The sequence below is a fragment of the Anopheles merus genome, chromosome 2L, assembly GCF_017562075.2.
Source record: "Anopheles merus strain MAF chromosome 2L, AmerM5.1, whole genome shotgun sequence".
Taxonomy (NCBI): Eukaryota; Metazoa; Arthropoda; class Insecta; order Diptera; family Culicidae; genus Anopheles; species Anopheles merus.
The window spans coordinates 26,495,913-26,522,944 of NC_054083.1; the positions used below are offsets into that span (position 1 = coordinate 26,495,913).

A 27,032-nucleotide genomic window follows, 5' to 3' on the forward strand; every position below is an offset into this window, starting at 1 on the left:
AAGGAATTGCTGTGTGTGAGTGTCTAAACAATCCAATTAGACATGCTTTTACGTAAATGACAGGCGACTCCTAAAGCCCGCCCGGAAGCAGGAGGACCTGTACGAGGGTGGCTGGGAGAAGAGGCAGCAAAAAAAAACAGCGGCGATCTAAAGCGAGAATGTGCACAGCGCAGCACAATAATCTGACGGCAAACACTGATTGAACATGAACACCTGACAGGCGCATAATGTTTGGCAAACCGTTGGTCCCGTGTGTGATGGCGAAATTTTGTGCATGTTTTATTACATTTAAAACACCCTCACCACATCCTTGCTTACATTAGCCCCCGTGGCTCGGAGATTTGCACATGCCGCTACAAATGTGTGCGTGTTGTAAAGCCAAATTCTTATCCCTAGCCTACAAATTACAAAGCAAGCAAATCGCCCCACACAATCCAAAACGCACAGCCGGGAACACATCAAAGCATTGAGCAGCGTGTATTAATCCACCTTCACTCGGAAAGGCGCCATAGAATTGCGGGGATGCACGCACACACCAACCTGTTCCGGTTCGTCGTCGTCGTCGTCGGCAGGATTTTGCGCGCACCGAAAACTGCACGCCTCGATTGAGACGCAATTGTGCAGCGCGTTCCAGCCGCCGGTGCATTGGCAGTATGCAGTTACACTCGCCGCTTGCTAATGCGATTTGTAACGCGTGTCTGGATAATTGAGATTTAATTCAAGCTCAAGCAACTGTGCAAAAGGTAGCACGCAGGGGTCCTGATGTCTGTTACTCCCTGCACTCGCTTGCACTCCCGAAAGTGCATCCTTGCCATTGCGAGATATTATCCTAGAAAGACGCGTAGTGTTAGTGGACAGACCTTAATTGAACCAGGCAACACCCGTCCCCCGAACCAGCCAGCCAGCTGCTCGTACATTACCGCTTATTAGCCTCTCGAGAGGACGGACGGCGGGGTCTAAAAGGATACACGGGTTACGGGTAGCGTTCAGCCATTCAGTGTTCAGCAACAAAAGCCAATGCACAATAGCCGGACCGGAATGCTTATCGCATCCGAAAGCCTGTTCCGCTTCGCAAAATGCCTGCTCCCCCCCCCCCCTCCTCCACCGTTCAACAGATTTGGACGCTTGTTACGGACGTCCGTTTCATTCTGCACCCGGCAATGTTTCCCGCGCCCAACATGCCCACCTGTGTTCGGGCAGTGTCAGTGATTAGTAGTACCGTAGCCCGGCTTCCTTGTAGCACACAATACCAACGGTGGTCCCATAACGGTCCCAAGGGCGAGCGGACACCAGCCACCAGGCACTACATAATGATACTTAAATAAATTCATTAAACCGGATAATATAACAATCTGAAGATGTTTGACTACCGTCTACCGGGATTCTCTGTTCGCCGTTCACTGTGTTTTCGATCTTCTCCCTGTCCTTCGCTCACTCTCTCACACTTCCTTCTCCGATGGATTGGCTACTGTTTATCCTGCACAGGCGGGAGCCTCTTGTGTGTTATGCCGAGTAAGCGTAACTGCATTGCTTAATAGAATTTTGTTCCCTCTGCCCGCTTATCTCGGCAATCGAACTCTCGGCTCGGCAGCCAATGTTGCCGGTTTTTCAATAATGGTAAAGAGCCCCGCACACAATCAATCCCACACTGCAACAGGTCATCGGGGTGGGCCGCTTTCCCCATTGTTCAACGGTCAACGCAATGGGCAACTGCACTCCACAAGGAGCCAGGTTCGATTTCTCACACAACAAATCTTAATCTGCAACGAGCAAACGTATGGAAAACTCTCCACATTTAATTAGAAATCAGGATTGATTACGGCTTGTTTTCAAAGGGAGGGGAAGGATTTAGAAAGTGATCCAAAGAACCATGTTCTTTGTGAGTGTGAGTGTGTGTGTGTGTCCGCCAGAGACACAGGTGTCACCTACTGTGACACAAACGCTCCGTTTTGTTCGTCGCTTCAAGGGTGGGCCTTGCCCTTGTTGCCTTGCGTGCTAATGGAGGTTAAAATAACAGGAAAATTAATTAAAGCAAAATAATCTTGTTCAACCCTTCGTTTTTTTGTTTCTTTTTTTGTGGGCTAGCTTACATTTTATCTGGTTGCTGAGGGTTTTTTGTAGGCACCTCTCTCTCTCTCTTTCGGGATTCACATGTTTCTTCTACTTTATGGTCGAGCGGTGTTGGCTCTTTCCCCTATCTGGTTTTGCAACCTTTAACCACACTAAAGTGTGGGGACACATAGTAAAAATAAAGCTTACCCTGCACACACACACAAACACACACACACACGAACAGTGTGAGATGAATAAAAAGAGGGAACAAAAATTCACCAACCATTTGCCACGGGATGGCACTGTTTGAGTGAATCCTTTTTTTCCGTTCCGTATCTTTCTGTCTGGTTTCCCAATCTTTAACCAGCAAACACACACACACAGCCACAGCAAAGATAAAGCAGGGAGCGAGTACAACCTTACGATGTGTGCCATCCGGTGCCGGTGGATACATAAAACTGTTTATGTACATGATTTTTGCCCTCTTCCTTGACCAGTTTGTCCTTTCGGTCGGTTTTGGCGCTCTGCTATTTTTCTGATCGCATCTTTAAAGAGCGTACGGGTTGAACTTTTCGGCCCGACCAAAAAGGGGCAATGTTGAGGCAACCTGAAAAGGCAAAACTGCATGAAATCCTGTCCGTTTATTTTCCTTTTTTTACTTAAAATTATTCCTCAACCCTTTTATTTTCTAACGGCCTTCCACTGGAACCTCGGTTCGTATTCCCCGAGCCCGCTCCGCACAAGCCGTACCATCCGGCAAAGGCATCTAATAAATGAAACGGATGTCCTCTAGAATCCAACAACCATCTGCCCCAACCATCCTCTCTCCAAAATGTGAGTCTGGAACAAGGAGGAAACGGGAGGGAACGAGTGTTTGTGCGAGGGGATGAAGCAAATTGCAAAAAGCTTTTTCCGCATTTTATCCCTATGAAGACAAGTGTGAAATTACATTGAAATGGATATTACAAGTTGCGTCGGTTTTGCTCCGTATCGCGGTCATTTCCCATGAACTCGAATAAGTGTGTCTGGCTGTATGTGTGCTCGGGGAGTTTTTTTTCTGTGTGTGTGCAAACAGCATGTATGTATGTGTGTGTGTCACAGTACACTGTACGTCCGATATCCTTGATGGTGATCTCTGCTGGTGCTGTGCCATTTCCTGAACTCATCCATCCAATTCTGCTTCTGCTGCTGCTGCTGGTGCTGCTGCTGCTAGTCGGTAGCGTCCTTTTCCTCGGTGGTGCAGCAGCCTTGTGTTCGGTGTCATAGGCACACTGCGCTGCGCTGTGTCCGGCATGCTGATGATGCTTCGGTTCGGTGTAGCGCTCATCACCGGTCAGCCACGTCAACCGTCAGACGGCGGGCGCGCCTCGCGAACCTTTGGCTGCACGGGGAAATTGGAAAATATTGCTTAAAGTTTATTTCCTACCCCCAACCCCCCCTCCCCCCCTCCTTTACTCCGCACTTCTCCTTGTTGGTGGTGGTACGGTCCGGAAAATGGACATCAGCTGTGGCGGAAGATATAATTTTACTTTGCACGCGATTCATTCGCTCCCGTTGCGCTCCGCTGTGATGACATTCTGTGGCTTTAATGCTAACGGCTGATGGCCGTGCGAGACAGTCTATGTGTCTGTGTGTGTGTGTGTGGGTGTGTGTTATCTCGGCTCGGCCATAAACGGACACGGTTTGGTGGTGTAAAAATATGAGATACTTCCGGGCAGTCCGGGGTGAGCGAGTAGTGAGTGGACCCTTTTTGGACATGCATAATTGTGCGCGGATTTTTCGTTGTTTTTTGCCCGTGTTAGAATCTTTAATCCCACTCTGGAAAGGCGAATTTACTGCACTGGTGAGTTTGAGAAGTGCAACAATGTCTGGAGGTAATATTTTAAAGCATTCTAGTGCGATAAATATGCTCTAATGGTGGTGAAGTGTTTTTCGTAATTGTAAGGCTGGAAATACACGAACTGAGATCGTCGCGGTACCGCCGAATTCGCGTCTTGTTTATTACAGTTGTAAAACAGTTCAGTTGTATTCCTGAGGTTTTAATTCATCAAGAAATCCTCAAGTTTTTGAGAAAGAAGCACTAACGATATACGCCTAAATGTATGCAAATTACTAACATTCCATTAATAATAGTCTTGAACAGGTTTATTAGGTAAAATCTGGATAGAATTTATGAAAAACAAGAATGACATGCCTTTCCTAAGCATAGTTTTTGTTGAATAAGCATTATGTTCTGATTGGTTATGATCATAGTAATTATTTAAAATTTAATCCTATCCTCTTTTTCTGTGAAACAGTTTTTAAGCTTAGTTCGACTACAAATATCACCTTTTTAGTAATCAATAAAGTAATCACAAATGTTTGCTATAAATTACTAGTTCAACAGATAATAATTGTTCGTGGTGCTTTAACATCACTATCAAATCAATCCTACCTACATTTAGTGCCTGAAACAAGCATGTTCCAAGCAAAGACCAATACACTTTAAAGCCCTCAATCCTCCCCATGCTATAATAAATACGTTAGATAATAGTAAACATGCGTCCTTCGGACTTGCCTGGAAACAGCGAAGAGCAACAAACAAAACACAAGCTACCACACACACACACACACATCCCTGCTTGCCAAATGAACCCAACAGATGTGTCAGTATTTCATAAATTTATTGTCCGGCCACGTAACCACGGCGGTGGCTCGTGTTTCATTCTTTTACTACCGGCCATTTGATTTTTCCTCTGTTTTTGAGGATGAGGATGAGGAGATGAGGTGGAGCGTCGGATCTGTTTTTTTTTTTTGTTTCCTTCTTCTATTTGCTATCCCTCTCGACGAGGGACGAATCCACAATTTAAGCACAAAGGAAACGACAAACAGAGCAGAGCTTTTTTGCTGTGCTGTTGCACAGTAAAAAACGCACACACACACACTGACACACTCAACAGAGAGATTGAGCACAATGGCCACCTATATGCTGCCCGAATCCTGCCCCGACCTGGCACGGGTATGTAAGTCTGTTATTTATTTAGTGTGCCAAGTGTTGTTACCCAGTTTTTGCCACCGGTGGGTGGCAGTCTTTCATGTATATGTGTGTGCTTTGATTCGTTGCACAATCGACGAAACAAGCGCAGAGTGGACCAGTGGAAAAAAAACCTTAAAAAAAATCTCCCCAGAAAAAACAGCGGGAGTTACACCGCACACACACGCGGTTTGCAGGTTCGCAGCTTTATGGCGCCAATCCGTGATAGCATTTGGACCACCATTGCCTCGCAGTGCAAAACAATGGCGTTCGATTTGTTCGCCTTCACGCGGCTGAGGGAAGCGGTACAAAAGATGATGAGTCGCTTCGACGCGGAAGGGGGGGATAGTAGCTCAAATACCGAACCAGACCTCCCTCACCGGGATACGTGAAAATTTATTTGTTTTCCCACGGAAAATTCGGCGCCTGAACGGTGTCAACTCGTGGCGCCCTCGGATATCTGTGGGAGGCGGTGGTCTCGTCCGTCGTGGAATTGGCTGCCCCGTTTGCTTGATGTATTGGAAAGGTGTCCAATGGAAGAAATATTTGTCGCAGTGCGGTTGCGCATTCTTCCCGCGGGAGTGAAGCGATCCCGCACGGGCAGTGCTGTATGAAGTAGGCTGAGGTGAGGATGGCGGGACTACCTCAATGCCATTTTTGCGCTCTGTTGGATGCAGTTGGCTGTTTTGAAGATATCATCTAAACACACGACTGTAAATGCCTGGCGAGTCAAGTTGCGTAAAATTTAATGCCAAAAATCGTACATCGAGAAGAAGTTTGGATTGAACAACGTTTAAAATTACTAAAAAATAATTTTACTAGACTATCCATATTGGGCCGGTGTGGTGGTACAGTCGTCATTTCGTACGATGTAACAAAATGCCCGTCATGGGTTCAAGTCCCGAATAGACCGTGCTCCCATACGTTTTTGACTATCCTGCTATGGTAACAATAAGTCACTGAAAGCCAAAGCTCACTTCACTAGAGTGGGTACAAGGTAGGCCTTGACCGACAACGGCTGTTGTGCCAAAGAAGAAGAAGAAGAATACTATCCAAAACCTTTTGTTTGCTAGTACCAAAGCTGCACGAGGCTCGGAAAGATTGGAAAATTTAAATTTAAGTTCTGCTCCCCAAACATTCCTCCCAAAGTATGTGGGCCTTCGTTCAAGCTGCTTCCTCTCCTTAAATCAATCGAAACTATCTTCGCAACTTAATTTACTGCACCCTTCACTTGGCATGTCAAAACTTTGCCGCACTGGGACGCCGGATTACTACCCAAAACCCTGCCCAGCAAAACGAACTCATCAGCACTTCCTGCTCGCGCGCTCCGGTCTCGGTCGGATGATCAATATCGCTCCTCGGCCGTGCTCTGGACGCCAACAAAGGAAACGAAACGAAGTAATTAATCTCAATCTTTGCCAGACACCTTCTCCATGACACCCCGTCTTCTACAAACACACCCGCAGTATGCTCATGCCCACAGTGCCACATTGGTTGGCTGGTTTGTGCTTTCGCAGTGCCGAATTTTCCGCATTTCCCGCATTTCCCCCCCTAAAAAACAGCCGACTACACACCACAAAACAAGATGACACAAAAGCGGGGTAAAGCACCAAAACTCCGACTGTCGGGTGAAAATTCGGGAAGCAGGGAAAGGCAAATAGAGTGAACCCGTAGAGTGAAAGTAAATAAATTATACCGAAAACCCCCGTTTCCATCCCAGCCCACTCCACCGCTGACCGAAAAAGTGCCACCCAGGCCCACTTGGTTCGGGAGATCACATTTCGCATTTCAAAATCGGACAGGGCTTGTCCATTTACTGTTTTTCTATCCAGCGCTGCTCGATGAAAAGTGGGTGAAAAATAAACCAATGAGGCTGTGAGAGAGGGGAGGAACCAGCCTCGGACTTTGTAGTGGCACGCTCGTCCTCTGCCTCCACAGGGCAAAAGAAGTGGCCGGAATTGTGTTTTAGGCTGTGGGAGAAAATTTATCGCTACACTGTCATGGCTTCCGCCACCGTTCTTTCAGCCGTACCCCGTTCGGTTGACAGTGACCGAGACAGTGCCAGCAAGAGAAAGTTTAAAATTGTCCTAAAATTGTGTTTCGGTATCCGTCTTCTCTTAAGCTTTTCGGTTAAATCAATCTCTTTATTTTGGGATTGAACGGCCCGTTTGTGATCCTTTTTTTCACTCTGCTGCTCTCCCTCTCGCATGTGTGGGGCGATTCATGTATCGATTGCTTTTAAAATTCCTTCTCCATTCCCAAGACGGCTTTCGCCACGACGTGGTGCAAGGTTAGCGTGGATGCCGGTGCAAGGATGTGGCAGCTGATGCCAACCATTGTCCAGAAAGCGTTTCTCTGTTGGTCTTTATCAAACGGGCTCTGTAGAAGTAGGAGAAGGTCAACTGGACAGGTTTATCAAAATTCTGTCCCCAGCACCCGCCGGAAGGATGGTTCCGACCGACCGGAGGCGTGCATCATTTGCTTCTGTTACCCCAAAAACCCAGAGAGAGAAAAAAATCCCTCTGAATAGGAGTTAATCAAGAAAAGGGAGTTGGAGCGAGAGCACAGACCTGCAAAGGAATGTTCGCCAAACGGTTCACTCGGAAGTGGTAAGAAAAACATGTCACATCCTTATTATAGCCCGCGGGGCGTTCATTACCCTGCCTTTCAGATAAACTAAGTGGGAGAAGAAGAAAGAAGAGAAAAAAGACTAACTGACAAACAGCGACAAACACACACACACACACGCCGTCCAGCCATCAAAAATCAATAAGCAATGGGGGGTATCGCCCACAAACCAAGCCAAGTTTGTTGGCCCGTGGCGGTCTTGTTCCTTTTATTTTCCACGGTCCCTTCCAAAAGCAGCACCAAGCACCAAACACATAACAAAATGGCAAAAATACTCGGTTTTCTCGGCGCTTCTCGCTTTCGTTCATCACTTTAATGACATGCATAAATTTTATCGCTCCCTATCTGCTTCCCAGCTGACAGCGGCAGTGGAGTGGAGGAGTGTTTTGCTTACGAAATGGCTTTGAAGCAAAAGAAAAGAGAAGCATAAAACGCATCTCACTTTTCCTTATCCTTTTTGCACATTAAACTCCCTCTGAGCAAACCGTGGCGGGGGGGGGGGGGAGCTGGGACACTTAGTATGCGAAAGGGATAATAAAAACTGTAAATGAGCTTCCAGCTTCCTTATTTATTTACGATTTTTTGTGTGTGCGCGCTTCAACTCTTCAGTGATCCGTTCATGGCGGACGCGCGTACATTGCCGCGCGGTCACAAATTTTGTTCAATAGGACAGTGGGGAGCAAAAAAAAATAAATGGACACTGGTATGAAAAATAGCTTTTTTATTGCTATAAAAGTGTAATACCTTTTTTTCTTCCCTTTTTGTGTGCTAAAAATGCAAACTTTCTAACAATCTATTAATATGTTGATGTCATCTCGATCAAAGGAAAGTGCGCGCGAAAAGCGGTTCTACCTGTCACATCAATTTGTCACTTTAAGGTGCTGACAAGCCAAGTTGCTTTAAGTTGTTTATGTTTTTAAATCGATGTTTTTGTGTGGGTTTTTACTGATAAAAAATACATTTTTCTTTGAAAAAAAAGAAGGTATACACCGATGTTGTTTGCATTCTAGAGAAGTGAGGAAAAAAAGGTTCGTTTCTTAATATTTTATCCTTCCGCGGCATAAAATACGGGACCACCTTCCTGTAAAGTGTCTCACAAGGAAACGGCCTCCCCACCGAGCGGATGGAAAGGATGAAAAATGTATCCATAAAAATGATTGATGCTTCATTTCATCAGCGTGAGCCCTGCCGGTGATACTGCTGCTACTGCTGCTGTTGCTGCTTAGAATATTAACCCGCGTTTGACGCATGAATGAGACGAAGAAGTAGCATTTTAATCCCCGCTTTTCAGGTCACCGCAGCAGCCACGCACGTCACCGGTACATGTCCCTCAGAGGGCAAATCATTTCGAATGCAGCACTCGTGCGGGAATCTGTTTTTTTTTCTTCTCTCTCTCTCTCTCTCCCTCTCGGTGAGGGCTTCCAAGCTCTCTTTCCGGTTTGTATAAACAGAGTTTCCTGATTGTCCCGGTGCCAAATTCCCGGCTCGAAAGTTTTGATAGCAGCATGGGGCGGCCCGGAACGTGGTGGGATAAGCTAGGGCCCGATCGGCTTAGAATTAGCTCATGATGGATTCTCATGAGGGTTTTCGAACGTGGAAGGATATGGGGGACGTTCAATGGTGACAACACTCCCTTTGATTGCCTCTGCCGGGGAGAGCGCGCTCGTGTGTGTGTGTGTGTGACCGAAGCCAACGTGCAAATTACTTTCCCGTTCATGCCTGTGCTATCCGCCCGTCATGCGACAATCTCGACCTGGGCTTACGGCTATGCACTCATTTAACCAGTCGAAATGGCAAAGCAAACAGTCGGACACACTCATCGTCGTCGTCGTCATCAAGGCCCCTAGCAGCGAATGAGGATGATGATGAGCATGATACTGGCCACCGCCACCGATGTGTGTGCCCGGAAACTAATGCGCCCTGGTGAGCTGTGGATTTGCGTGAATCATTCATCATTCCCATCCCAGTATGTGTACACACACAGATACACACACTCGACCTCCGCCGATGGGTCGCGATCAAAACGCGCGTTTGACAGGGGAATTGCGCCCGAATGTATGCCAGCGCAGCGTGACATGCGAACTTCTTCCTTCGCAATTTTGTCGCATTTGTTATCCCCTGAAGTGGCGTCGCACGGGGGGACACTGGGGTAGTGCAGCGAGCGGGAAAAACGTTGCCGTAGTTCACCAGAAAATGGGCTCTTCGGTCGAGAAAGCAAGCGCTCTCGTAAAGGGGTCAGCAGGCACGGCCGGGCAGGTCGCTGCAGGGATTTAATCGAAACGTGTAATCCGCGCCTAAGCTAACTGCATGTACCCGAGCTGTACTGCCCATTTTTGGACGAGTGTGTACCAGTAGACGGTTGCGTTCGACCTTTTGCTGCGGTGTCGGTTCGGCAGGTCGGTTGTTAGTTTTGGTAAAGCTTAGCTAAGGTGTACCTAAAGGTGTAAAAATATCCATAAAATAGCAGATCTCTTACGTTTGGTCTGGTGGCCATTAATGGGGGGTAATGGTCCAGTTCAACCACGTTCAACGTTGAGATTATTGGGCTAAAAGTATTTTTTTCTGGAAAGAGGGATTTTGTCTTACAAATTGTATACTTTTAGGCGCATCATTAATTTTCCGAGCCAAGAATTAATTTTATTATTTTTAATGGGCTGTGGACACATTTCCAGGCATACTTTTGTAGACTTTTGATAAGTTATGTTTCTATTTTTTGGTGTTTGTAAACGTACATTTTAAACGTAATTACCACAAATTTTAAAATAACCTTATATATTGCATACATTCAGGCGCATTGCAGCGCTACCGAAAATAAATCGTTGCTTTGTCTCTTGCATTAAAACAGGTCAAATTTCGAACCATCAATACAACTTTCTTAATCATCGGTAACTAACCAGATTACACCCTGAGCAAAAGTTATCTCCTTTTATTACTTTTCAAACAAAATCTCAAAACTGAAATCTTTACTGAAAGGGTAAATTAACCCCACTAAAAAGTGCAGTTAACCCCGTTTTTAATACTCCACAAATCACGCACATGCTAAAACTCATCGCTTACACGCACACGCACACTTTCAATCCTTTATCCTTTGCGCACTGGGAGTTGCAAAAGCACGCTACACATTGTCTCGCTGTGCTATCAAAAAACTTTTTCCACAAATCGACCGAAAATTTACAATTAAACTAATTGATTGCCGTAAGTGGTGTGTGGCAGCACCATCGCCGCTCTGTTGGTGAAGCTATTTTTGGGGTAAAAAGAACCACCCTTCCATCCCTGCATAAATTGTGCTTTTAACTCCATCATCAAATTGAATCATAAATTTTACGATGAAAAACACATTACCCCCTTTTTGCTGGAAGGTGGCCACCTCATCCCCGTCTACACTGTTTGTCTTGTCTGGGCGCAAAGAAAGTCCTTCCATACCGTGCTCGAGGTAAGATGGGAGTGTGTGGGTATGTGAGTGTGTCTGTGTTTGTGACAAAATTTGACAGTTCACCCCATACACTCAATACACAAATAAAGTTCTTAGCCTTAGGGGGCCACCGCTCCATCAACACGACGTCAGGAGGTAGTGGCGTTTGGAGGATTCTTCATCCTCGTGCCGAGCAAAGAGTCTTGGTTTGCCACTTTGCGAAAGCACACACACACACACACACTCACACACACGTTTTTTTTGCACTGGAAAAGGATACACCCTTTGCGCCACTGATGGTAATGTAATAAAAATGCCTGACAGCCACTCGATTAGCTGAATTGAAAGCGTTACGCTAACCTGCGGAGCGGGCGCGCTAAAGCGTTTATACAAGAAGCACAACGCCGTTGCTGGGACATTGAGTACAGGAAAAACTGTAATGCTGTAATTGTAATGGTGGCATGAAGCATAATGCGAAAGGAAAGGTACACGATTTTGGGATGCTAAAAGCTATGTTACGCATATGGCGTTTGATTGGATTTTGAACAAATACCAAATAGAATCATCATTTGCATTGCATTGGATTACCGCGTTTCTCGCTCATTGCTAAAGCACTAAACAAATCCTTAAAAGCCATTAGTTTCCCCCCGTCTCCCCCCGGGGGACGCAATTGACCCCGCCGAAAGCGAGCGACAAAAACCTGGCACTAATAAATATCGTCAGCATTTTTCAAACTGTCATCACAATGAATCAATTACGCCTCTCGTCCACCTGCAAATGCCCGAAAGGGGGAAGTGGGGGCACCGTTCTCAGGGGGGGGGGGGTGTTTCCAATTTCCACCAATGCTGCTAATCGCGGAAGTGGAAAGGTGTTTAGTGTGGTACCTAATAAATAATGAATGACATACGCGCGTCACGGTACGCTGGCGTCAGGGTTTTCCCGATAAATCACCAGCGATCGGCTAACGATCGGTCCCCTGTTCCCCTAATGCGCACGCTTGCTTTTCCAGGCCCTTGCACACCAACCCAAAATGAAGCACTTTGTTGAGAAAGAGAGAAAGAGAGAGAGAGAGAGAGAGAAGGGGAGAGAGAGGGAGACGAAAGGGGCATAAATCAAATTTCAGACATCATTTACCCTAAATTACTAAGTCGTGGCTCACTTTTCACTCGTGCGTGTGGCGGTGTGTTCTGTGTGTGCGTGTCAGCGGGCGCACAAGTATTGTGCAAAATCATCGTAATTTTCCACGCCACGACAACCCATTAGCCGGGAGCTGGGCGACTCCGGCAAATAATCCACCTGTTCACGCTTCGCCATACTACGGTCGGTTCCGTCATATTTCTTCCGTAACGGGAAGGGCGAACAAGCGGAAAGGAAAGTATCAGGCCAGTTCCCCCCCCCCTCCCATCGCCAAATGGTTTATAAATAAGTCAATCTGTTAAGTGTTTGTGTGCCGGGAAAGCGTGCAGCAAGAAAGGACGGCCCGGACCCAGGCACGGTCTGTAGGAATGTCTGAAAAGGCTCGATTAGTAGTCGACCGGGATTAAGAATTTTCCCTTTCGCTGCCAGGTACGGGCGCTGGCGAGGCTTATCGTTCCGTTCGCAGCTTCCGGGCTTGTGATGACATTTCCAATAGCCGCTGCCGCACTGGGGGGAAAGGTATAATTCCTTCCCTTTACCCTTCGCGGACCGTGGATGGTCGCGTTTTCATAATGCGTCCGTGGGCCACAGCACGGGAGACGGGAGGCAACGGGGATTTATTGGCTTATTTCAGGAGGAAAAAAAGGGAGGGTGACAAACCGAAACCGAAACGACTTTAACGGTGCCTCTTATTCTGCTTGCTTTCGTTGAAAGCGAACACGATGGGAGGTGGTAAGATTTCAACGGCCCGCCGTTAAAGGACGCGTACGTAAGCCGGGAAGTCGAACGAGAGGATCCAAAAAACGGTGGCGAAGATCCTTAATAGGCCTTTCCGTCATCGTAAGGTAGGATGGTTTGGGGAATGCCTTTTTTTGCTGCTGTTGCTTGGCTTGTTGTCGTCCCACCCAGCAGGAGACGAAGTACGGGAAAAGCGATTTCGATAAATAATAAATAACTGTCATCGGTGTTGGCTGGTAGTCATGTGTTAAATCATCTCCCCTTTTTGATTGGCTTACGCTTACAATCGACTGATTACTGAAGTGCTTCGCTTGGCAAACAGATAATTTACGTTTGTTTGTGGCTGAAAAGAGTCCATTAATGTGGTGGTTGAGAGGTTGGTTTTCTTTGTACCGCAAAGATTTTAAGAGCTTTGGTCCTTAAAATCATTATAGTTCAACAAAAACTGGTCTATTAAATCATAATATGCTATTCAAAGTGCAATCTTTTGGGCGCTTTTTCAAGTAACGAATGTAAAAAACACATTGTGTTTCCTTGAAATCATCCATTTATCTGAAAAATATTCACCCAAACCACTTCCTTATCCAAAACTAGACTCAAAAACCCCCTAAATCCCAATCTAAACGTTTCTATGTATAATGCCCTCAAAAACGTATGTTGCCTCCTCTTCCTCGATTCTCCCTACCCAACAATACGGAATGTTTCCAAATTAATAGACAAGCCGAAGCATCCGGCATCCCCCACCCGTTCGCCTTCCCCAATGCTTAAAACACAAATGAAACAAAAGAATTTAAATCAAACGCATTCAACCTCAAATAATCCCCATGCTAAATAGCACGTAAAAGCCGCCCAGCTTACCCCAAACTGCTGTGACTGCCTGGTGGAGTTTGGTTTTTCTTCTTCTTGTTCTGCCCGTTGTGTCTGCACCTTGTGCTCACCTTTGGCGCGGTGAATAATTTTCACACTCCTTAACGATCTCGTCATTTGCAGCGTGCGAGCGGGAACAAATCTTCCGCCGGTGAGATTCCTTTCGCGCGAAAAATGTCAACTGTCAACCAGTGGAACAGTCTGGCACGCCTTTTCAAAAAGGTGAAGGGAGGGATGAGGTGGGCTGCAAGCACAGGGCAGATTTTATTAAACGTAAATTTTCCCATTAAATAAATTTAAATATACATAATTCCCTGTGTACACTTTTGGGTGCAGGCGGGTGCGGTGCGAAAATGGAGTCAGATGATGGCAGAAAGAATGAGTGAGCGAGCGTGAGGCTTTTCCACCATGCCCATCTCCTTTTCAGGTGCCGTGACCAGGATCCAATGGATGATTTTTTGCGTGAGTCAAAGTTTTATTGTTCAACTTCTGACGGTGGTCGACTGAGTTGAACCAAAAAAAGGAGAGAGTGAGGAAAAGAGAGAGAGAGAGAGAGAGAGAGAGAGAGAGAGAAGAAGAAGAAGAAGAAGAAGAAGAAGAAGAAAATGAAAAAGCAGAGAACTCCCTCAAGGCCGCCCGCATTTCGCGTGAATATGCGTGCGCGCTTTTCCTTTTTCTGAGACCGTGCCACGAACGCCAAACTTGACATGGAAATGTTTGCGCGAGAACTCCCCCACCCAGACGAGAGGTTACCTCCACGCTCACCCCTCTCCCAGCCTGCTTAAAAAAGCGTTAGGACGCTTGGGCATGCTTTAGTAGAAAGTATTTCGTAATTAAGAAGTTTACAGATTTCCCTCTGCTGCTGCTACTGCTGTACTGTACTGTGCGTGCCATACCTTGCTCCTTTCTCCTGCGCCGTGCGGCTGTTGCGTGCCTGTTAGCTGAGCTTGTTTGGTTGATTTTCCACCTTTCCTTCCCGCTTTTTAAATCCATCCATACAGCTGGCCGGTGGTGCAGGCTTGATCTGCGTTCTGCGGCCCGTGGAATGATGTTGTTTCGCTTGCAGCACTTTTCTCTGATCCATCCTTTTGTGTGTGTGTGTGTGTGTGTGTGTGTGTGTGTGTGTGTGTGTGTGTGTGTGTGTGTGTGTGGTGTGTGTGTGTGTGTGTGGTGTGTGTGTGTGTGTGTGTGTGTGTGTGTGTGTGTGTGTGTGTGTGTGTGTGTGTGTGTGTGTGTGGTGTGTGTGTGTGTGTGTGTGTGTGTGTGTGTGTGTGTGTGTGTGTGTGTGTGTGTGTGTGTGTGTGTGTGTGTGTGTGTGTGTGTGTGTGTGTGTGTGCTCTGGGACGGTTTCATTCCGAGCCGCATTGCGTTACAACCTCGCTGCCGGTATCCAAATTGTGAGCATTATTATATTTTTTTTATTTCCATACTGTTTTTATTTGAAAGTTTCTTAATCGCTGTTCGTTGCTTCATTGTAAGCAAATTCCCTCCCGCAACAAAAAAAAAACAACAAAACAAAACCTCCGCATAATGCCTGTTGCGTATTATGCGACTCTTGCAATCTTGCCGCAACTGTCCATCGCGTTACGGTGGTGGAAAACATTTTAAGCTTTAGTGACTTTTTCCCCACACCGAAAGACGGAGGGAGGAGACGGTGAAACTCACCTCACTGTAATTCCTTCTACCCCATGAACGGAAGATGAATAAATATATCCATTACAGTTGACACGCGAGATATCTTCTCCGGTTTCGCTTGTTTTTCCCATTTGATTTGTCTGTCGTGGATTCTCCTTTTTGTTTTCTCGTTCCCTCTTTCCCCAATTTGTGTTGTACTTCATTGATAGCAACAAAAAAAAGTAAGAAGGATCTATTTATTACACTCCATTCCCCTTGCTCCCTGCTCCGGTAAGCTGCTCGTATATCGAGGCGAAGAAATTTCCCGCTCAAAACAGGAAACACTTGAGCTGCTTGAAAGATGTGATGAAAATCGCAAAAGTTTATCATTCTATACGAGCCAGAGTAAAAACTAGACGTTTTCCCGGGAATTCCATTCGGAGCAGGATGTGGAGATGATGAAACATCATGGCGCGGTGCTGGAAGTTTCTCAGGGAGGAGTTTTGGAATTTCCCTAAAAAAATGTATGTGTGTGTGTCAGAGAGAGGGAGAGAAAACGGGAAAAGCACCACGCCACGCAACGGCAACGATAATGTTTATTTTTATTTTGCTCAACGCACCGCTTCCGAAAAGTTGCTCACAAATCACAATGGCAGGAAAAGAAGCAGAGCCGAGTGGTTTCAATTTTCAAACACATTGCAATGATATGGGAAAATGATAGCTCTCCAACCCCCTGCCCGACTCTTCCTGCGTTGCATTCTTGTTGCATTTGGAATGCTGAAACTGCTGCTGCTGCTGCTCGTCAAACATCGCTCACGTGGAGAGCTTTCCCTCACTGTGTTTCGGTGCAATGCATGATGAGTAAAGTTTTGTTTGCGAAAGTATTTTCATTTACTGCTGCCATGTTGCTGCATGTCGTTGCCCGTGTGCCATCAAAGGCGGCCTCGTGCCCGTGTGAATGATTTTTGAATCCTCCTCTAACGATGGCAACCCTAGCAACGGAGGCAACAGTGCCTGTGTAACGTGTGTCCACCGAGCATGAGTTTGGCAGGTTTTTTGTTTTGTTCAAACTTTTCGCCACGTAATTTTCACATTTTAATATGAAATTTTTCCCATTTATTTCTCCCCCCGCCGCCCTCCCTGCAGACATGCTACGAAATGGAACGATACCTGAAGGATGAGCCGAAGCTGCAGAAATACAAGAAGCTGCCGACCGACACGCCCTGGGACCTGTTCGCCGCACCCGGGCCCCTATCCGGCTCGTGGAAGGTGGAGGTCGAACCGTACTGCTTCGACGAGCTCAACCTGAACGACCGGGCGTCCGATTCGCGGTCCGAATCATCATCCTCCTCCTCCTCGTCCTCCTCCTTCTCGTCCGACGGGCCACCCGGCTCGAACGGAGCGACGAACGGCTGGCAGGTTGGTGGCGCCAGCCTACTCAGCTGCGCCGTCATGGTGAAGAAGGAACCGATCGACGACCCGGACGATGATCCCGAGTCGGACAGCCAGGACGAGCGCAGTGACAAGTACAGCAACCGCATCAATCCCACCACGGAACTAGCGAACCGGAGTAGCAGCAGTAGTAGTAACAGCAGCAGTAGTAGTAATAATAGCAGTAACCACCATCACCATCATCATCACAGCAGTAGTGGCAGCGGCAGCAGCACCAATCACCACACCAGTCTTCATCACGGTCACCATCGGCAGGCGATCGAGCTGCGGCTTGTCGCGCGAACGACGAGCAGCAACGATCTGCTGCCGACACTGACGCCACCCTCCTCACCGGAGTCACACCTCAGCAAGGACAACTCGAACACCTCTAGCACGGCGACGGCCAACCCCACCACCACTACCACCAATGGCAGCAGTTTAGCCGGCTCGAACGGGCTCAGCTCGATCAAGAAGGAACCGGCGGGCGAAATTGCGCTGCTCGATCGTCAGGGCGGGCAGATACTGCGCGTATCGGCGGGCCCGCACGTGGTCCGATTGACGGCGGGGGTGGCCGGTGCGAACGGCAAGAATGTGGTGACGGGCGTGACGCGCGTGATACAGGTCAGCCCCGGGCTGCATGCGGCCATCGCGCAGCGTAACTCATCTGCCTCACCGAACGCGTCAGGTAGGTTCATGAAATTACCCAACATTTCGGCGACGCTTACGATCATTCTTTCGTTCTCTCCTTCGCTTGCACAACAGCACAACCGAGCTCGAAACATCACCACCGACAGCAGGACCACAGTCCGGACGCGAAACGAAGGATACACAAGTGTCAATTTCTCGGCTGCAAAAAGGTCTACACGAAAAGCTCCCATCTGAAGGCGCACCAGCGAACGCATACAGGTAGGTCGTAGTGCAGTAATGTGGAGCGTAAGGTTGCCTCAAACAAGGAAGCTGAGTGCTTAGTGAAGCAGATGCAATTGATTGTAATTGTACTAATGGACTGACAGCTGATATAGAGTCAAGCCAAGCTGCCTAATTGTTGCAAAGGAATATCTCACGGGGATCTTGTATTGGGGTAATATCTCAAGTTTCGAGACAATTCATTGTGCCGTCTTTAAGTGATCAGATGCGTTTTTTAACATCAGGAAATATGATAGAGAGTATCATTTCAGCAATAAGAGATCCGTATATTTTTGTTTATTTAGTGAATCTTACTTGGATAAACCTTACCTATTTTAAGAGCTTTATTCTAGATAATTGAAAGAATTCTTTTTCGCGTCAAATTCATTAAGAATTGCGATTTTTTGGGGGTGGAGTCCCGCATAACGAATTCAATCCGTTCCAGGGACTGAAGGGGAAACTTTTTCATATATTTTGCATGAAAAGTGAAATAATTGGTTCCAGGTTCGAAAACTTACTGGTATCAATGTGCATCGCAAAAACTGAAATTCGTCCTCATAATAGTAATATTTGGCAAGGCAAGGTGTAGTTTGTTATCAAATCTTAGTATCGACACGCAAAAAACTCTCGTCAATGTACCACACGCTTGTGCACAATTACATGAAACTTCTCCTCCGGAAAATAGTTTAATATTAAACGATTCTTAGTATTGAATCTAATTTCCCAGAACGATAATGGCAATTAAAGAAATGCTCAATGTTAATAATAGTGAACTTGGGCTCGCGTCGGCAGCTTAAAAATGTATTAGGGACGGAATTGACATTGCCAGGGCGTTGTGCGAGATTTTACTCATTAAGAGAGGTATTTTTTATGCATTTAGATTTGCTCGTTATGCAAAAAAACTCGTTATGAGGCACTGTAGTTTTGAATTGATGGTGTGCCTTATTAACTTTGCAAAAGTAAATAATTCGTGTGACATGTTCAAAAAACATGGGAGGTATTTCATTTTTTACCTTTTCTTCTGATTCTGAAAACATGGGATTTAACAACAACAACAAAAACATTCCTATTATGAAAACATGTCTTAGAAAGCTTTAAAATTCTATTGAATACTTTACTAGTCCTTAACAATCCTTAAAGGTACAAAATGCACACATGCAGATTATGTAAACAAACCACAAAGAACATAAAGTTGTTTACCTTTATGTATCATGTGCCTATTAAAAAGCTATAAAGTTGGAGAGCTTTTAAGTGTAATGCTCTAATGACCACAAAGTACGAGATTCGTACGATTTTTATTTGCAACGACAGCATTTCTGGTTTATCTCTTTTCTGCAAGCAATTTGAGAAGAACTTAAAATGCTCTTGGCCAAAACAAGCGGTTGCGATTGAATCAAACCATATGGATAGTGGTACAAAGTAGAACCGGTCTTAGCTCGTCCACGGTAGTGTGCAAACACCCAGACAACAGACATATGCAAACATTATGCCAAATTTCAACAGTTCATCACGTCTCATGCCATCGCAACGAACGAACGGAGGAAAACCATTCTTAAGTATGCTTCAAATTGCCATTAACATCTTAACCCTTCAAACCAAACTCCTTTAGCAGCAAGATATTAGATACACTCACACACACACATACAGCCACACATGTCCTACTCGGCTATTTCTTAAGTAAATTATTAAACCAAACCGCACACAACCGGCCGTCCCCAGCTTCCCGGGAGGACCGTAAATCGCATTACGGGTTGCCGAACGCGCGCGCGCGCCCAAAACTTCATCTTCCGACGACCGTTCCTATTATCCCTTTCCCGAAGACGTACGCATGGGGCAATTAAATTATCTGCCGGCCCTTGCTCCGGCTTACTGTCACCGTCTTCGCCTTTCGCCGCCGGTGAACTTTCATCGTCGATCAGCTCATGCACGCGGTCGGCACTCGGCCTTACGCGACCGCATCTTAAACCCACACTAATCAATGATTCATATTCAAAGGCAAAACTCACAGCAAGCGGTCCGGCCGCGGTGATGGCACCGTCAGGAGGTCTTGGAGGCCTTGTTTGAAGCAACAGCAAGACGCACACACACACACACACACACACACACACAGCCATTTGCAACAGACACAGTGAAGGCCCAACCGATGGTATTTATTACAGCCACCATGATTTAATTATTCAAATCAATCCTGCAGCTTCCCTTTTCTGGCTGTTGTTGACAAAGTTTGTCCCTTTAAGGTGCCACCTTAAATGGAGTGTCCTGTTTTTGCTGTGTTTTCTTTCGATGCTTGTGCTGGTCGCCACCATGCGATCCCATTATTGTCCGCCCGTCTCTGCCCGGCTGATGGAAACATTCTATCCGTTCCTGCTGGGGCTGGGCGAGGGTTCTTTTTCTTCCCGAAAACAGACCACCCCGAGAAAGTTGATTTGAAGCAGGAATAAATTAGCTCAACTTTTCCGACCACTGTATTTGACTCATTGGGTTTTAGGTGTGTCTGTGTGTGTGTGAGAGAGAGAGAGAGAGAGAGAGAGAGAGTAGACTGTTTTGTGACCTGGTTCACTAATTTACCGCTCAACTTTATCCCGTGACCATGAAGACAATCCCGAGTTTGGTGAGGATATGCAGAGTACGGTTTCTTCTCATCCGTAAAGCCTTGCTTCCGGATTAACTTTTATGCCAGCCTTTTGGGTGTGGTGAACGGGTGAAGGGGCACGACAAAAAGTTTCGGTCCAGTTCATCATCGATGTCGGCACGGTCGGTTGGATATAAGTTTGGCCTGGGTTGGGCTTTCAATCAAAGCCGGCATACAGCGGAAAAACACACCAGACTCGATGCTAACCTGTGGTGCGCAATAGTGCTGGTCACAGTGGAGCTGCAAATAACATTCACACAGCTCGGTCTCGCATCCCGGTCGGTTGGCGCAATTTATTATCCTTTCCGAGGAGGTAGAATTGATCCCAGGAGGACAGTGTGTTCATAGCTGGTCTAACGAAAATGCTACAACTTCCCTTTGTTTCTGCCATTGCGCAAGGTGAGAAGCTTGTCGTCTTGTATGGATTGCTTTACTTCAAGGATGTCTACCAGTGTCCGTACGGTGTACACTAATGTGTAAATTTTGTATGACACGCACACACCTACCTTGCGAATCAACTCTGCTGCAAAACCTTACACAAAACCCGTTTTGCTCGAGCAGTCCAATAATGATTCCATCAAACGGGACAGGGAAGGTATCATTTAGCGACCCTACACATCCGCTTGACAGTTGAATAGAAGCCGGAATGACCTACTTTGCCTACCATAGCTCCTCCGATCGAATGACAACATCTCTGCGTTCGACTCCTTCATCCAGCGAACTCGAATAATCCTTAAACAAAGCACAATTCCATCATATCCTTCGAAAGCACGAACAACTTTGACTAGACACTACTGTGGAGTGCCACTACACTACTACTGCAAACACCGAACCTTTAAGAAAGAAAGCCATCAGGCGAGGAACCTTTGCACGGTGGTACGTGTCCCGTTTCCCTAAATAATGGGTCCCCTAAATGCCGTTAAATGATAATTTCTGTTTAATCCACGTCGCTCGGCGCTATCTATAAAAGGGTAGAGAGATTGGAGGGGCTAGCTGGGATGGAGGGGTTAATGTGCTGGCACCATGGATGCCCCTTAAAAGCGTCGTCCGTTTTTTTTTTTGTGAAAAGTGAAGCGGTACAATGTTCCCCATCCCCGCTACGGGGTTTGCCTTTTGGGAGTGATTAGCAGCGCTGGCACCACCACTAAAAATGGTGCCCCGTTAAACAACCACTCACTCTCTCTCTCTCGTACTCACAGTTACACACACACACACAGACAGAGAGAATGAGAGAGCGGCAAAAGGAGCAAAATATTTATCCTAATAATTTTTGACTCGTGCCTTATCTCTAAATCACTCTTATGGAAACGGCCTCTTATACGGGGGAGTACGCGCTCGCTCACTGTGTGGAAGTGGATGGCAGCCACTTGAAGCCCAGCGCGCGTCAAGAAGTTTTCTGTTTTCCCTCTCCCTCCTCTTTTCATTTCCCGCCCCAGTTTTCCCCCACTGTGCGCCGTCGCTTTTGTCGACGCTTCCGGCAGCTTCCGCATGTTCCAGCGTTGATGCTGGGGAGAGAGAGCGAGAGACACTGTTCTTTAAGAGAGCAACAAGCACCAACAACCAAAAAGGGGCCCCCCGTGTTTCGGCTTGTGTGTGTGTGTGTGCGGGGTGGGTCGTTTATCGGGCCGGGAACGGAATACGGATGCAGTACGTAATCGTGGGCCATATGCTGCGGCGCCCTGGGAAGGATTCGGTAATTCTTCCGAAACCTGGCGACATGGTGGCTACGGAGACGGTGGGTAAGGTAGCCGAGTTGTTTAAAGTGTATCCACTTCCAGTGCGATAAGCGGAACCCCGGTCCGGACGGAAACGTGCGTGAGGCGGTGTGGGAATGAGTGATGGTTGCGAAAAGGGAAGAGGAACGGTGCAAGCAAAACAACGATAATTATCCTCGTAAAGTTCTTCAAGGGTTGGCTGGGCTGTGTGGCAAGGGCTTGGGTAAAAGCGTCTTCCGGGACCGGCTCCATGTGACCGGAAGTGCGGTGGGGTTTCGGGTACAAGGGTTTTAAAGTAGCGGTTATTTGCTTCAACACACTTCACTGGAGACGCTCACGCTAGGTGTGTGTGTGTGTGTTTTTTGTGGGGTTATGTATGGGGAAAGAATCTGTTTTTCAAAAAAGCAAGGGACATATTTCCTTTTTTCTCCTTTTTGGCTCTTTTCGTTTGCAGTGCTTTTTTTTTAACGAAATGAGGTGTTGTTAAACAAGGTTCGTCGCCTGGTGCTGCTAAACGCCTGAAGGTATGCAAATTGAAGCTTAGTAGGAAAATAGACTAATCAGTTTAGTTCAAAGGCGATTGATTTTGGGGCTATGATTTATTACAAGCATATAATATAAGTAAAACTTTTTTGCTGGTTTTACCTAGAAACTTATTAATGAAAAGGCTTCTAAAATTTATTAGATTATTTAGCCTAAATTACTAAAAATATATATTGAATTGTAGCATCACCTACCTTCAACAGTGAATCAAAGCTGTTTCAGGCCAATACGTACTTTTACAAATCCTTGAACGTTGATTTGTTGATAATTGAATACATAAAATTATTATTAACAAGAAAGAAACGAATGCAAACCAGCTCCAAAAAAACATTACAAATTGATTTTTGAGCTATAAAAGATACAGCCAAATAACTTCACCACACATTTCTGCCGCATGCCCCATTTGCCCCCAACAATTTGTCAGCTCCGTTGGAAAAGCCTCACTAGCAAAGAGCCAATGGAAAAATCAATTCAGCACGTTTAACCACTAAGTCTCGTGCCGCTAATAGCTGGAATAGTAAGTAAATCAAGCAAAACCAAAAAAAAAAACACGGCCAGCACAGCGGCACGAGCAAATTACACAACGGTGAGTTATTTGGCCGCTCGCAACGCAACCACGCGGTCTGCCGTCTGCCCATTCTTTAGGGCCAGGGAAGATTTTCAATAAATTCCACCGTCTGCCTGCACTGTGGTGGTGGGTAAAGGTGGGATGAGCGACCGATTGTGCCACCCGCCGAGCGAAGAATGTCTGAATCTCCGGCTGGTTGGATAGAGCAACACACACACACATATTTAGTACAACGGTGGCAGGAATGAAACTGAAGGGAAAAAAACCCCAACCGTGAAAGAGCACTAAAGTACGAGCGAAAGCAAACGATGGGAGGGGGGGGGATGTTATGTACGGGAGAAAGGGGGAATCAGCAAGCCAGAAGTCATCCGCGGTTCAGCAAAGCCGAGCGTGCTTCATCGTGTTATGTGCACGGCCCAGCAAGCGCGGACGGGGAAGCCAGTGGAACTAGAAGCTTATTAAAATCATATTTTATGTGGTAACATGTTTCCCTCCGAGGGAAAGTGTATCATCATTTCCGGGGGGGAGGGGGGGGGTTGGGAAAAAATGCCAACCACCCTTACACACCCTCCAGAACGCTGCGACATGCTGGGCAGACATTCACGGCCGAGCCGCCGAGCGCAAAAATTAAGCGCCCAGCATCGCTCGAACGTAAAGGTAATACGAAATACGACCCACGGTAGCACGGTAAAAGTGGCCTTTGCACATTTTCGGGAAGGGCGGGCCGGAACAAAAGTGCCTACGCGGCCCGAAACGCGGGTGGTAAGGGAGCCCGAGAGCAGTGCAGTGGCCAACGCGTGCAGGTCAACCAACTTCTCGAGCGGCCAGTGGTTCGCTCGCACCCGCACCCCGGCTCGCTAATCGAGCGCGCACTCGGCACCGCCATAATGGTTGGAAGTTTGGTTAAAATCCACCCAAAAGCACACCCACACTAGAAGGATGCGGGATGGAAAGGGGTCCAACTGGTTGGGTGGTTGAACCGCAGAAACAATTTAACCTCAGCAATGTTTAAACATAAAACATAAAATGCCATTTACAGCCCGGAGGGAAACATATTTTCCTTTCGGACGTATTTTCCAGATGATGATATAGTGAGCGAAACGGGATGAAAGCGGCAGCACGATCTTTCATGTACAAAGAGAGGCAGAGAGAAAGAGAGACTGCAAGAGAGAGAGAGAGAGAGAGAGAGAGAGAGAGAGAGAGAGAGAGTGTTGGGTGTAAGAGTACTTAAATGGTCAGACATATTTCTTAAAGCGGGCAACAGACGCTAGCAGGGCGCAGCGAGAAGATAATGGCTGGTTATATGTGAGAATGTGTGTTTGGCCGTTGGTGGGTTGGCTGGAAACGGAATTTCCCTTGGCCCTGTTGGTCGAGCAGGTCATAAGTCGATGCAGCCAGCAGCCTGGCCAGTTTGTTCGACTAATTCCACGAGGAATAAATCAACAAGCGAGCAAGCCAAAAGCTTGCTCACAGGAGGTTGGAAAGCTTTCATCGTGCCGAGCTTTACTTCAAATTCCAACCATGCAAAGAGACACAGAGAGAGAGAGGGTGGAATGGAGCTGTAATTGATGGGTTAATTTGTTTAAATTAAATAAGAAATCAACACACACACTCACTGAAGGAGATGTTGAGGGGTTCATTCTGTGCAGCTCAGTGGTAACAATAAGGGGTTTATTAAATATCTCACTGGTACTGATAGCAATCATTAGCAACTGGAGAACATTTGCCTGTTTCCCTTATTTTTTTTTTTTTTTTGAAGAAAATGGTCCAAATTAACAGCTCAATTTGTTGCTTCTAATCAGATCGTTTGCTCCGTGTGCATTACTTTAAAAAGATGAGGAATAGTAGTGCTTATTTTCAAACAATAATAAATCAAATATTCTAAACCGAACTTGCTCTGGCTAGTCTTACCTTCGAAAGCATTCTTAACAAATGCATCGTTCATACCACTCTGCCCTTCAAACGATAACTCCATTCTACGAAACGCGAACAGATTGTTTCCATTTTTGCTCACCTCATTTTGTTTGTGAAATTTTATCCTTCCTCAAGCAGATCCTCTCCTCCCGCTGCTCTTTTAAATCACCTCACTTCAGTGGAAAAACGCACTCACACACACACACGCACGCACCTGCGTTTGAAGTCCCAATTTGCCCGTTACGTTCTCAGGTTGCAGGTTACATTCTCTCGCCTTTCGTACACACCGTTCCGGGCCGGGTCATCCAAGCTAACAACAGCACACACACACACACACACCAAAAAACAATCTTATTTCATTGTGCAATGGAGCGCGAAAAGCAGCTGGAACATAGCAGCAGCAGCAGCACATCAGCAGCAGCAGCAGAAAGTTCGGGCTAGAATATTTTGAATTTTTCATCAGAAGGCACCACCCGGACGCACGGGCATGATTTTCCTTTCGAGCCACCGAGTCGTGCTGGAACCCTGCCGGAACTTACTCCCCACACTCTGCGGGGCAGTGGGATGTGAGCGGCGAATGGGCACGGTACGGTCGCAAACGATACCAACCGACCAAACGCGGCCGAGTCAAGGCCGGAATGCTTTTGCGTACTCATTCCATTCCATGCCGTGCCATTCCATTCCATTCCATTTCGTGCCATTCCTAACATTTGCAAGCCGAAACCAGAAAGCTCCGCGTGCACGGCGCAATTACACACACACACACACACACATACACAATCCTCCACCCAATGTGTCCCGGGTGTACCGTTTGCGAAATATTCGGTGGAATAGATGGCGGTTTACAGGGGGCGGTTTGGATTTAGATGCGGCCCTCAGGAAGCTGTAGAAAGTGCTTGTCTGCAGAGAAGAAGGATTTACTCGCTGTAAAATGAGGAGAGGGGGCCAAGGCGTTTTTTTTGTCTCGTCCTTTCCCCATCCGGTAAGGACGATGGTTTCTTAACTTGAGGTGTGCTACTTTCAAGAAGCCGTCGGGCAATCAGCGCCATCAGGGTGCTTCCAACTCTCCCCCTGCGAAGCTGTGTTAGGTATTGATCGTTCAATTTTCAAAAAGCAAGTCGAATGTCTTGCTGTACAACAGTGAGCAAACTAATTGCTTCAAAGCGTTCCAACAGTTAGTACGGTAAAGACATTCGATAAAAGTGTAAATTTCTGCTTTGTGTTTTGTCCTTTTCAAATTTTACATCGTTTAAGGCCAGCAAACTGAAATTGTCACCCTATGACAGTGGAATAATCAGCATCTAGGTTGTAGTTTTCATCACTCAATTGTCAGTTGCATTACGCCATGATGATTGTTTATTCCATTTCCGTTTTGTGGTTCGGTTTTCGGTTAGAACATCAATTTAATAGTTCTTTGGCTTTGCAAATCATCGTGAGTACACAATTTAAAATCACTTTTTGACCGAATACTTGTTTCGCAATTGAAAATATGAAACCAACAAGGGCTAACCTGTTCAAGTATGCCATACATTAGCATTGGTTCACATTTTGTAATGTTGAAAACACAGAGGCTAGTTTGACGCATGAGGTAAATCGGTATTTTTATTGTATTTGCAGTAGGGTCAATATTATTGAAGCATATCATCAAATTTTGCAACAGTTTTTACATGTACGTGCATGTATCATCAATAGTAATGAACGATGGAAAAAACAACATGCCAGAGTTGAACAAAGAAGGTTGCCCAACCACTTGGAAACTTGGTCCGTGATGTAACAAATAGAAATTCTATACAAATGGACTCCTGTTGTCTTGTTTATTAATAAATAAATAAACAAATAAATATAATAATAAATAAATAACT

The 27,032-nt window shown here is 46.4% G+C and overlaps 1 protein-coding gene across 6 annotated transcripts in view; it reads left to right on the forward strand.

Moving 5' to 3' along the window:
- Window positions 1–27,032, forward strand: part of LOC121592582 (Krueppel-like factor luna) — a 284,374-nt gene that overhangs the window by 240,446 nt on the left and 16,896 nt on the right. For all 6 annotated transcript variants that reach the window (XM_041914172.1, XM_041914168.1, XM_041914167.1 and 3 more), the window contains exons 3-4: window positions 16,608–17,577; window positions 17,655–17,798. In XM_041914172.1, the coding sequence (XP_041770106.1) occupies window positions 16,608–17,577; window positions 17,655–17,798 (1,114 nt within the window). The remainder of the gene's footprint in view (window positions 1–16,607; window positions 17,578–17,654; window positions 17,799–27,032) is intronic.